Here is a 13,778-nt window from a genome sequence, read left to right on the forward strand (position 1 = left end):
CAAAAGTAGTTTAAGCCTTCTGCTCTAAATCTGCCGTCCCGTCTCTCTGGATTGCCTCTTAATCAGCCCTGGGTCAATTATGGCCATAGGGCAGTATTTATAGCCTCCTTAGACGCATAACTGAAGAAATAGCCGATCAACAAACGCTCTTTAGTGCGTCGGGCATCGACTGCTGCTCGCCGGCCTAAAGGCCGCGCGACAGTCGACACCTTTCGCCCGCTCCAAAGAGAGCGCGGCAGTCGACACTGCCGCGGCGGCTAAAGGCGCGGTAGCTCAGACACTGCCGCGGCTTAAAGGGGAGTTTACACCCATGTTCATAACGTGTTTGAAACAGTCCTCCCACGACCTTAACCACCTTTTTTCGTGGTTTTAACTGCTTTTCCACGTCAGCCCACACGTTTCTATTTCTGATACGCCGCCACGCTGGACTTTAAATACATCATCAGATAACTGCATTATAAACTGATAGTATTAGCAATGCCCTTAATGACCGCGGACTTGGTAGCCGGTTGTTGCGCGCCTTAGCCACCGGCCGATATTAGCTGCCCGCCGCCTTCAGCCGGGCACCACATGCTGCCCGCGCCTTGGCCGCCCAGGGTTCCCGATGGCTGCCGCCGTCGGCAAGCCGCCGACACCAAGCGTGTTTGTTGCGTGTGTACATGCTTCTTTCCATCTCTTCCATGTTGTTTCGCTTCCTTTGAATCATTCCCTTCTGATTAAGAGAGTGGCTTGCCTTGAGTGGTGTTTGGAAGTCTGTAAGCATTTTTTGATGCCTACAATTATGCTTCGAATTCCTGACTTGCATATCTTCTTTGGTGAAAGCGATGCAAAGAAATTTGGTGGCTGCCAGATTGCAATGCTGCACTGATGACTCTGGCTTTTCAGGAGTTGGCTTGATTTGAGTGAGGAATATCTCAGAATCAGCCAAAGCTTCTTGTAAAGCTTCTCTGGTTTCTTTTGAGAGGCGCAACAACTCGTATAGCGTAATCCTTACTGGGATATTGGCCAGCTGAGCCATAACGTCGAAACGATATGGTGCGTCCGAGCTTTCCGGTTTATCTCGTCCAATCGGTCGGCTGAAACGAGACTGCTTCGAAATTTGAACCTCTTTATGTTGGGGTTCTTTCTCTTTTTGCTTAGCCGGTTGTTGTGGCTTTTCAGCAGCTACTGGAGGAGTTGTAACTATCCCTATCTCCTTCAGAGTTGTAGCATTTGGGTTAGAAGTCTCAGGATATTTATAATGGTACTCATTCCCACTTCTCGTAGCGAAAACTTCCTGTTCTCCATCAGAAAGTGATAAAGCTGCTATCTCCTCATCGTTCCTCTCGGGAATCGCCGAGGCTCCGTATTTTCCTTTGCCTTTTGACTTCTTCTTCGACGTGGATGTTGTCCACTGTTCATCTTCAAGCAAATCCGGATGAAACCAAAGGATTTCGCCGTTGGGGGTTGTGTGAGATACAAGCCCTTTTTGGCGCTGTCCATGGGGGTCATCGTTGATGGTTTGCACTTTGACCTTTGATACTGGCTCGACTTGAAACCAGGACAAAGGAACCGATCCGAAGCTAATTGAGACTGCGTTTGCGCCTACTTTTTTCTCCTTTGGCTTCAGCGTCACAATACCAACATCGATTAATGTGTGTATTTTATCTTTTAATACATAACACGTCTTGGTGGGATGGTGGACCCTCCTGTGATATGCACAATATTTTGGGTCATTGATCTTCGTTGCTTCTTCTTGGTTTGTGACCGGTGGAAGCTTGATCTTGTTATTCTCCAACAAGTATTTGAAGATGACTGGAACTTCATCATCTTTGAAAGAGTATTCCTTCGGAAATCTATTCTCAGAAGTCTTGGGCTGCCTCGGGGGCTGCTGATTCTGATTTGGCGCCAATTGGAAGGATGACTGCTGCGGTTGTTGTTGCGGCGGCTGTTGCGACGTTTGATGTGCATCCACAGCTGCCGTGGACCCTCTTCCTCTACCTCGAGGATTAAAGTTCTGCTTTTGATTATTAGCTGGTGGCAGATTCTTTCTCTTGAGAAAGCGTTCAGCTTGTTCACCTCTCACTTTCAATTCTTTCCAAGTTTTAGAGGGCACAACCCCCATCACCTCTAACACATCCAATGACAAGTTGTTGTGACATGTCTGTAGGATGAACTCTTCTGTGAGTGGATCTCTGCAGTTCACCGCTTTGTCCCGGAATCGTTTGACAAAGACGTCAACCGATTCCCCATCCTTCTGCTTTTCATCCAATAACGTGCCAATCGAGACCTCTGTGTCGTCGTCGAAGAAATTGGTGAGGAATAGTTCTTCCATATCTTCCCAGCTAGTGATACTCCCGGGCTTAAGGCGTCGGTACCAATCGAAGGCAGGCCCGCGAAGGGTTTCTACGAATGACCGGACCATCAGGGCTTCGTTCCCGGATATTGCGCCGAGATGCGACTTGAAATAGATCAAGTGCTGAGTTGGTGAACCCCTGCCATCAAAAGGAGTAAAGTTAATCAAATTAAATTTCTGGGGATAAGGAATCAGGTCCCACTCCCTCGGTACGGGTATGGAATTCCCGTTTTCTTCACTTCTTGAGCCGTCATCAAAGCGTTGACTTTGCTCTCGAGATCATGCATCTTCTTGTCCTCTTCCTCGCTTTTCTTCAAATAGATCTATGGAGGTTAAGTGGATGACTTGGTCGGACCGTTTCCGGAGTTGTCTTTATCTGGAGGAGGATCGTCAAAGATAGTCTCATCCTCTTCATTACGCCGACTGGATTCCGCCTTCTGGCTCGACTCCGGTTGGTGTTGCTGAACCTGCAAGTCTCGCATCTGCTGCATAGTCAATTCCATTTCGGTTTTGAACTCAGCTCTAATTTCCTCGCGTTGTTTAGCCAACGCTTCCTGCAGCATGTGAGCCAATTGATCTGGCGTAATTGCAAATGATTCTCTGGCTTGTCCAACACTGGATGTGGTGTCGTCAGAAGCGACAGCAGAACAAGTGTCTGATAATTCTTCGTCCGAAGATAACCCCTCGTGCATTCTCTTGTAATCTCGTCGTAGGTTGGCCCGCGACATTCTTTGAGAAAGACCCCGCTCAACTCTCCCTCCCGGAGAGAAATCAGGGTCGTAGTTAACTGACTTTTGCTTTCCTTTATTGGTCATGTTGATAGTGACCTCAGGGAACTCATCTTGTCGGATTACAGGTTTCTTTTTGTTGAAACGTCTTGTTTTGGGTCTTGACGCTTCATTGGACAATCTTTGAAATACGGAGACTCTTGTTGAATTATTCTTAGAGCATCCGCATTCTGTCAACACTGCTTTAATGAGTCTCGCAAGCGCAATGAGACTCGTTTTCTCTGACAACCCTCTTTCTTGAGTTATCTTTCTGATAATACAGCTCATCATTATTGTGATTGAGCAACTTATCTTTTGCCTTTGAACTTTGTTAACATGCACAGGACGACTGGTCGTCACCTCTGAGCGATCCAAAGTTGAATTTTTAAATCCACCCCCTTGCGGGTGTGGAGTTTTCAGAGGTCCTAAATGAGAGTGAACTGGTATTCTCTCGTTCTGGACTTGTGCAGTTCTGACAGGTGGGTGTTTACGACCCCCTGTATATGAAACCACCACGGGTTTATTTGCTGGACTTGGTTGTTCTTTGGCTGGGGCTTTGCCTCGATTGTCAACTGAAGGACCGAGACGATCCGCCATTGTTATCTTAAACTTGGACAAATCTGGGCTAACCCAGGGTTTCACTGGTGATGAAGTAGACGGGCCCGGAACAGATGCTTGCGGCGTCTTCGGCATCCAAACTTTACGATTCTTCGGTGGCCTTTCAGACACCCTCTTCCATCATAAGCTATGCAGAAATATGATTATCTTGCCGTTGAGGCAACTGAATCATTTTCTGCCTCCTCGACTCTAGGTCCGCATAGTAATGGACCCCGTCGGTTTGTTGCATGGCTTTAGCCAATTGTCGAGCACGGCGCTGGCGCTGTCTCTGACGAGCTCTCTTCGTCAGCACCGACGAGCTATTCATCATCGACTCCTGAATGGGTGTGGAGTCGTTCGGAGCAGAGATGTTGCAGATAGATTCTTTAGCAACATCCGGGCAAGAACTTTCACCTGCGGTCTTCATTGACACTGCAGACTTGAGCTTTTTTCTGGGAGATGAAACTTTCCTACATTTGCGGGGTGAGGAAAGTTTTGATGATGAGGACGACAAGTACTCCTCAAATTTCGCCTGATCGAATTCGTATTCGATCTCTTCATTGACGATGATCTTGACCGCAGCCTCGGCAGCGAGGCCGCTGGCTCCCACTGTGGTCGCCAGCTTGTTTGAGTCAAAAGTCGGTTCTGTTGAGGAATTCATTATAACTTTGTTTGATTACAACAAATTCGAAAGAATAATCTTTTTATAAGACTTTTTCTACACAATAAAATGAAAATTACAACTATTGAGAAACAAACACAAAAATCGTCTATCGATCTTTGTTTTCGTGGGACTTTGCCTGTGCCGGGAACGCTTTGGTTCGTAGACCGCCGAATCACAGATCGTGAAGGGGGGTTTACTGATTCTGACTTCATTTATCGAAGTGAGAAATTGAAACGATATCTTATCGAAGTAAGATAGTCGTTCTTCTTAAAATCAAGTCAAAGCTTAATTTCAAGGCGTTGTATGAAAACTCAAATCTGCTCTCTCTGCTCTGGAATGCTCGAAAATATGCTCGATCCCCCTCAGAAATGACCCTAGGGGGGTATTTATAGCCTCTGGGGTAATAACTGCACAAAACTCAAACAAACGAAGAAGTTAGCTGGCGAGACAGTGTTTACTGTCTCGCTGGTCGAGACAGTGTTGCTGGCGAGACAGCAAAGCCTGTCTCGCTGGCGAGACAGCAAAGCCTGTCTCGCTGGCGAGACAGCAAATACTGTCTCGCTGGCGAGACAGCGAAGCCTGTCTCGCTGGCGAGACAGTTCATTCCTGACTTGATCTTCAATATGAGATCCCTTTGAGTGATTTTCTCTATGTTTGGGATATCTATTAGCATTTTTTGACGCCTACAAAGACGCCCTTGATCTTTCGTCAGCCCAGAAAACACTCCTCATTTGTCCACTACTGTCCACTTCTATTGCAAAATAGAATTCTGGATCATTCGCTGTCATACTCTGAAAATGTCGAATGATAGATATGCATTCATGGCCAATATTGTTGACTCTCTGGTATCTGATGTGATCAATACACTGTTGTGGTGTCACTAATTCGCCTTCTCTTCCATTGGTTGTATTAATGACGCGAGAAATAGTGGATGTAGGCATACCTTCTTCTTGCAGACTCTCAATAAGTTTTTTACAACTTTGAGTTTTATGGAATTGTTAGTGTGATCTGTGCATCTTTGCTTTGTCTGGACTACTCAACACATGATTTGTATGTTCTTCAACAAACCCTGTGACCTCCCACGATTTGTCCTCCAATACTTTAACTCTCATCATTGCCTTACATCCCACTCGGGTCTCTCGCCGAAAAGGCATCTCCATCTTGTCTCTATTAGATCTATAGCCCTCCTTATCACAAACAAACTTTCTGTCTAACACGTCTCTTGTCTTCTTCGAGTAATTTACCGTGCTCTTCCTTATTCCAAAACCCATCAACAATGCGTAATGGTTATAATAGTTATAAGCTTCTTCATAAGTACTAAACTTCATTCCGAGTAGTGGCTTAGGAGCATTTTCTGTATTGATAGGAATTTCAATTTCAATTCCTCTAGCATTTGATTCTCCCATTTCGAACACTTTATTTGCTGTACAAGAAATGCAAAGAAGAAAAAATTGATATTTTGCCATAAGCGTAATAACACAGCATGGATTATATATTGCTGAGATTATAAGGCGAGGAGAAAAGGCACATAAATCATATAGCCATCCAATTTTACTAATTAGATGGTTAATGTAATTTTGTAGTTAACACCATATCCCCTATGAATTGTGCTAATTTCCACTTGACAAATCATATATAACTATCCATTAAATGATAGATTTGAAAATTTGTTCTCTCTAGCTACTATATTGCTTAGTTACAATAGTCCTGACCCTAACCATAACCATAAGCAAAAAGTAACTGAAAAGAACAGAAAGGCCTAGTTGACAATTATATATGACCTTGCTTGGATTTTTGTTGCAGAGAATCTCAAGAGTTTGCATCCATAAAACCTTTCTCTTACTTACATAAGTACTCTTTTTTTTATTTTATTGTTTGCCAAATACTATTTAATTCTCCAGAATATTAAACAGTAACTAAAGCCAACAAATAAAGAAATCTGTAATGACCAGCGACGAAGTTTTTGAATTCAAAGAATATTCTGGCCGCATCCGATCAAAATTCAAAGTAAAAAGGGCAAGAAAAAAAAGGAAGAGAAATTACCGCGGTGGTGGATGGGGTCACGACCGATGAAGTTAGAGAGAGGGCGATGGCCGGTGGCGGTGCGCTGCTAGGTCTGGGGTCACCCGCGACAGAGAGGGAGCGGAGAGGAATCGTGGCGGCTCTTCGGTGCGCTGCTAGGTCTGGGGTCACCCGCGACGGAGAGGGAGCGGAGAGGAATCGTGGCGGCTCTTTTAGTCTTCGAATGTCGGGGATCTGAGAGAGATCGACGAAATGGTGGGATTTGGGTGGGGGGATTTGGGGCTCTTTTAGTCTTCGTTTCTGGTCATTTCGTCGATCTGAGATTTGGGGGGAGCTGTGTTCCTTTGGGGAGAGAGAGGGGGATCTGTGAGCTGGCTCAGCGGTTTTAACTCTGCCCACCTTGAGAATCGCGATGGAAATTTTCAAAAACATCCCTACAGCGCACGCTCAGAAGAGCTGCCCAGCGCTCCTGCAGTTTTCTCTCTCTCTCTCTCTCTCTCTCTCTCTCTATATATATATATATAATATATAATATAATATATATATATATAATATATATATATATATATATATTAGTAAATATAAAGAAAAAAAGAGATGCCAGCTCCCGCCCGTGAGCTGACAGTCTATGAACAATTAGTGAGTGGCCCTACTAGCTCACATCTAGTAGGGGCATCACATGTATAGGCTGATCAGCCTCACGGTGGCAGTAGCTGACCAGCTCTTCTCCAACAAACTCTCTCTCTCTATTCTCCTCTCTCTCTCTCTCTATATATATATATATATATATATATATATATATATATATATATATATATATATATATATATATATGATATAATATATATAGATATATATATATATATATAGTATATATATACTATATATATATATTTATAGTATATATATTTAATATATATATATATATATTATATTATATATATATATATACTATATATATATATATATATATATATATATATATATATAATTTTTTTCATGGTGTACATCTAAATTTTTTTCAAATGGATTTTAACAAAAAACTTTCTAAGTGTTCTAAAATTTTTTAGGTTGGGATTATAATATTTTATTCAGGATATTTAAATACTTTAACATGTTGAAGGCTAGTATTTGCAAAATGGGAAAAAATGTTAATATAAACTATTTACAAGTCATGCAAATGAACTTCGAACAAAACATCAATAGTTATTTTGTTAAGGGCTATTTTGATATTTGTGCTTCAAATCTTCAATAACTCCATACTAGCCTCTATAGTCTTTAAAATTGCTCATATGTCCCTCAAGTCTTGATACCCATCAACTATTACTTTTCCCACAAAGGACTCCAATCTCACAAAACCAAAAAATGAGACCCCTCAACCAAACTCCCAATGGGCATGTCAATCGCTTAATTAATGAGCAGAATACTCATCAACTATTATTTCTATCACAAAGGACTCTAAAATCCCAAAACCAAAAACTAGGTCTCGAATGCTAATCCTAACTATAACCCTTCTAGCCTCCTCCTCCTTTTTTATAGAGGGATAGTGTGGAGGGTGGATATTTTTTAGCTCACTTTCTCTTTCCTCTTTTGTCCTTCCCATTTGGAAATATTTTTCACTCTAGATTCCTAGTTCATCTTGTATTATATCTCTCCTCACTTTACCTAAGCCCCTGAAAATCTTCTATCAAAGAAGAGTTTTAGTTGTCATTCACCTTGCCTTACCACTCCTACCAAACCAAGCCTTAAGATTTGATAGACATATGATAAATTTCAAATATTTCATTAATTAGTATAGAATTATTGAAGATTTGAGGGACTAATGGCTAAATAACCCTTTTTTAGTGAACAACTTAAGGGGGTGTTTGTTTACATGCAAGCGAATGATAAAAGTGAGAAAGTAAATTATTTTTAATATTTTAAGTCTTTGTTTCCATGTAAGTGCCTACCAAAATGAAACGCATGAAAGTTGTCATATAGGATTTGATACAATTTTGACTTCACCTAAAAAAATAGTCAAGTCATATAAAAGTGACAAAAATAATAACCAAATTTAACTATATTTACTAATTAATTCTATTTTGTTACATCATCTATACATTGCACTTTCGACAATAATTTTATTTTTTAAACAAACACAATATTTCACTTACATGCCGACATGGACGTGAACGTCATTTGAAAAAAAGTAACTTACAAATTTTCAATTCACTTTCTGATTGCCAAACAACTCCTAAGTGCATTGGTGCATGTAAAGTAAGAATTACTGATACTCCATCTATGAATTAGATTTTAAATTTCTCACTTTTGAACTTAATTCTCAAAACATAATAAATGATGTTTGTTTAGTATATTACAAAATCTCTCACGCTCATATCTACTCTTCTATACTTCAATACTTATAGGAGGATCCAAAAATTTATTGTTCATGCTATAGTTAAAAAAAACTACAGTGAATTTTTATAGTGAGAATAGTAAACCAAATCTGACCTCCGCGCTCGAAGTTACTATTATTGCTACAGATTTTTTTACTATAGCATAAACAATAATCATATTTGAGTCTGTATTTTTTTAAAGCTACTATTCATTCTATAGTATTTTACTGTATTATAAACAATAAAGTAAACTAAATGTATTAAAACGTGGATTCTCCTTTAAGTATAGAGCAGTAGATATGATTTTTTAAATCAAATGTATTAAATTTTAAATCATTCTTTAAGTATATAGAAGTCGATATGATTTCTAATTTTTAAGTGTACAATAATTAAATCAAATATGTTAAAACTTAGAGGAATGCAAGTTTAAATTACGGTGCTTAAAAAAATTTGGAATCATATTTTTCACGGGGTGCACTATATATATATATACTAGTTGGATTGCATGTGCAATGCACGTGGTAATTTTTTTAATTTTTTATTTTATTATTGATTCATTTCATTAAGATTTATTTAATTTAAACCATGTATCAAACATATGGATATAATTTAAAAATTCAAAATGATTGAATAATGAAATTACATTTATGTATTAACTGGGTGATAATAGATTGTTTGCATCCTTAACAATAGTAAATAATGAATAATTTTATAAAAGAATTTTATTTGATATACAACATTGAGTTTCAATCAGTCAATGCTACCTATATACAGGTGACAGTAGATGACCTATTTAATCATAATCATCCAATATAAATGCTATTAAAATAGCAGCATCAATTTTTTTCTTTAGTCCTACTTATTTCTATCTCCTCAAAACAATTAATAGTCATGCAACAAACAATTGAGATGCTATAAATATCTCTCTTTATAATTGGATATTTTGAGCTTTAATTGTTCTAAATTTCTTTCTAGTGGTAAGCTACTTATACCTATTACGAGCTTGAGATTTTCTGAATACATGTCTATGAAATTCATCGAATCAAAGTAAATTGTAAGATTTTAAAAAATTGCGAAGATAGTACATAATTTTTTAGAAGACAAATAACCAAAGAATCATACTCTTAAAACAACAGTTCTATCTTTGATAAAATCAATTGTAGATGAAACCAAAGGCGGAAAACCATGAGACTATAACTAAAAAAAATCAGAGTTGTCTTTACAGATGTGGATCAACTTTAATTAATATTTCCTTTAGAGATTACTTTAGATTAGACTCTAATAAGTTTCTTATTAGAATGAAATTTAGATGTCACATAGATCCACTGAAGTTGACTTGTCACAGGCTAAAAACAATGACATATAAAACTATTGGTTCACAAAATCCTCTTTTGAATCATTTGCTACCCGTGTTTTTTTAGTAAGTTGCCTGTATTTACGGCTTGTCCCGATGCACGGCAACGAGAAGGGTCTGCTAACCAACAACTTGTTCTTCCTTCTTTACCACCTAAATTAAAGTTTTCAAGTACGAAATTTAGTAAATGCTATTCTGGGAAAGGTATTTTTGGTAGTACTTAATAAAAATGAAGATTTTATAAACACATTTTATCTATGTTAGGCCTAAGAACAAATGACCATGTTAATGAAACACAATAACTAAGTGGCACAGAAGCACTTGGTTAGGAAATAGATAAAACATGTACTGGAGCAAGCATGAAGGAGGTAATTTTTTCAATAAAAAAGAAAGTAAAACAGGATGTATTCTATGACATAAACAGATGTAACAAACTTAATAGCAGACTCTCAAAGGAACAGTTAGCAAAATTAACTACCAGATTACCTATTGACGTTACCAAGAACTGGTGCCAACCCAGAACTATGTCCTGCTCCAGAACGCTATATGGAAGATAAAAAATGAGCAAGGTGTTGCTATGATAAATAAAAAGAAATCAAAACAAATGAAAACCTATATGCAATAAATTAATAGGTCTATATATGCAAGACTTACAAGAGGTCGTGGAGGAGTGCTAGCAATTTGTGATTGGTGATACTTCAATATGGTCCAATCAAACACATATTCAAATAGAAATCCTATAGATTAAGATTCAACATCATTCAACATCTTGCTTGAGAATTACATATATCTAAACCTACCATCAGCACAGAATTCCTCATCAACATGAATAGTATGAGTTACCAGAATAGCTTATCCTCGTGAATAAAAAGGTCACAGAATATTCTTATAAGTTATGAATAATCAGGTTTGTGGTCAAACCATAGTGAACGGTAGTAGTGAAAGTTGATGCAAATTATGTTGGATATTCACGGCATAATGGCTGAAGATAATATGTCAATGTTGTCATGAATATAATTATTATCATATATATTATTAATATATATATATATAGTATATATATATATATATATATATATATATATATATGGAACAAGTGGAATCTAAGGTGACACCTCTACTACCCACTAAGATGCGGCCTATGAATCCATCATTTCCATAAATTTTTTTTCGATCGGGCTCGTTGAACTTGATCTACACAGTTCTAAACTAAGAACACTCAGAAGTCCCCAATTTTAGGGTGAACGCGCGGTTGTGTTTTGAGCATTCGTTTGAGCGTGTAAAAAGTTCTATTCATTCGAAACCGTAAATTAATAGGGCTAGTGGATAAATGGTCAAAACTCCGACGGTTGCACGCCAAAATTGGTGTGTTTGGGTTTAAGAACGTGTAGATCAACTTCAACGGAGCGGATAGTAAAAAAATATTAGGAAATGAATGTGATTCTAGGCCGCTCTTAAGGTGGGAGCTAGGGTGTCACCTTAGATTCACTTTTCGCCCATATATATATATATATATATATATATAATATATATATATATATATTATATTATATTATCTATATATATATATATATATATATATAGTCATTATTAAGAAAAGTATGAAAAGATGTCGTCAAGGCTCCCAACTTTATTATGTGAAATAGATCTTATCTCAATAGATGTGGTAACTTTTGTTTCATTAATTTTTTAATATTTTTGATTCTTTGTTCCAGCTTTTAAACCTTGATAGGGAAGACTAGAAACAACAAGAAAAACAAATTTTCGTTACACCATACTATGGACAAAGCTACTAAAAGTAAAGTTGAGATAGACACCAAACCTTCCTTATAAAAAATACGTGAGAACAAATCCTAGAGATTCCAGAACACCCCTCCTGCTTTGTTCATAAGATTATAATGTACATAAGTCAAGCATATAAATTATGATAAGTAGCTGCCAACCTGAGCAAGGTGTAAAAGAAAACTAAAATATGTTAGGAAGTATTTTAAGAAATTAATATTAGAATACATATCTATACCAAGGTGGATGTTCATGCTTGCATACCTCGCATTCCCAGTCAAGTTCTTATTCTCTCTGCAACATATGAATTTAGGTAAACAAACACTTGCATAAAAGCACATGTACAAGCTTTTTTGGGTAGCAATATATAGTCAATCCATAAAATGTACACAAAAAAATATAAAGTAATTTTGTATTGTTCCAAATATATTGTGTTTGCCATTTGCATGATATGGGAAATAAATTATAATTAAAAGAAAATTTAGCACAAATATTATACAGTCATTTAGGACCACTTCGCTTTGTAATAAACACAGGTTGTAGTTGAATGCTTTAAAATGTCATTAAAATTTATAATATAAATTACAATGTCTAATTATAAAATATTTGCACAAAAAACAAATCTGCAATCAAGCATTTACAATACCTATAAGGTGTGTGTTGGTGCTTTGAAGTATCCCTATACTTCTTAGCAAGGTTAAAATCTATAATGTAAACCTATATGAAAATGCAAAAAAAAAGTCAAAAGTGTATACTTTTAATCACAAACGAAAGGAAACAAAATAGTATATTTAACTTTACAAAAGTATAATTACCTGATTTGCTCATTTGCCCAATCCCATTAGGAAATTGTCTAGTTTGATACTCCTGTGCAAAAAAGAATTTGCAGAACAAATTAAATCTGATTCATATGTCAAAGAAAGTCCAGAAATAATGAAATTATAGTCACCTACGCTTAGAATCAAAAGCAATTGAGGCATTTAAAACTTACCATTTGATCAGCCAACATAAGAACAGACTTTAGTGATTGCTTCTTACTGCAAAAATTGAGAATGTCTTCAAGACCGGTCCCAGTAAATCCATTACAGCAACATTATGGTTTCCTTCAACACCAAATCACTTCATATTTGGAATCCCAGCTGTCATAGTAAAGGAAAAGGATCAGAAATTAGAACACAACTTAGAAATGTCACTGATAACTAACTGTCATAACAAAAGGCTAAAAAAAATTCATACTTCGTCCTTCCAGGATTCTGTACAACTTTGACTCATATAGCAATTGGGGATGCTTTGTCTTAACATTTTCATGAAGAGAAGTATTAAACATTGCCATCATTATTGTGGAAGGATCAAAAGTAAAGGCGTTTAAAAAATTCAAACAATATCTTCTAAAGTGATGAAGGCATGGATTGAAGAACACGCGTGCGTGCTAAAGGATATTACCATTTGAACAGGCTCTTGTGATCATTACTAAGGAAGAGGCGTTATTATGATAAATGAGTTATATTAACTTGGATGAAAACAAATTTAGCAATAAATATGGCACATACCTGCTCATAAGTTTTTCCAGGATACCGATTTTGAGATACACCTTGCGTAAACAGCTTCTTCACCCTACTACCTGTATAAATTCTAGACAGGCACCCATGTGATTCTACAATAGGACTCATCCTCAAGGCACATTGTAGGCGTCAAAAAATGCTGAAAGATATCCAAATACAGCTCAAGAGGAAATCATCCAAAAAGGCAGAAGAACACAAGTCTTGAATGTCTTGCCATGCGAGACAGACTTGAATGTCTTGCCATGCGAGACAGACTTGACTGTCTCGCCATGCGAGACAGACTTGAATGTCTTGCCATGCGAGACAGACTTGAATGTCTT

General features: G+C 37.7%; 1 protein-coding gene and 1 pseudogene across 1 annotated transcript; both read right to left on the reverse strand.

The window, feature by feature from the left end:
- Nucleotides 5,362-5,769, reverse strand: LOC109834776 (protein FAR1-RELATED SEQUENCE 5-like). The gene has a single exon (XM_020402794.1). It carries the CDS (start codon nucleotides 5,767-5,769, stop codon nucleotides 5,362-5,364), a length of 408 nt encoding a protein of 135 aa, XP_020258383.1.
- LOC109834777 lies at nucleotides 11,705-13,229 on the reverse strand (annotated as a pseudogene).

Source organism: Asparagus officinalis, chromosome 3, assembly GCF_001876935.1.
Source record: "Asparagus officinalis chromosome 3, Aspof.V1, whole genome shotgun sequence".
Lineage (NCBI taxonomy): Eukaryota > Viridiplantae > Streptophyta > Magnoliopsida > Asparagales > Asparagaceae > Asparagus > Asparagus officinalis.

What these genes read in the sequence shown, in the direction of transcription:
- LOC109834776 (XM_020402794.1), bottom strand. Translation starts at nt 5,769, where the DNA reads ATGGGAGAATCAAATGCTAGAGGAATTGAAATTGAAATTCCTATCAAT.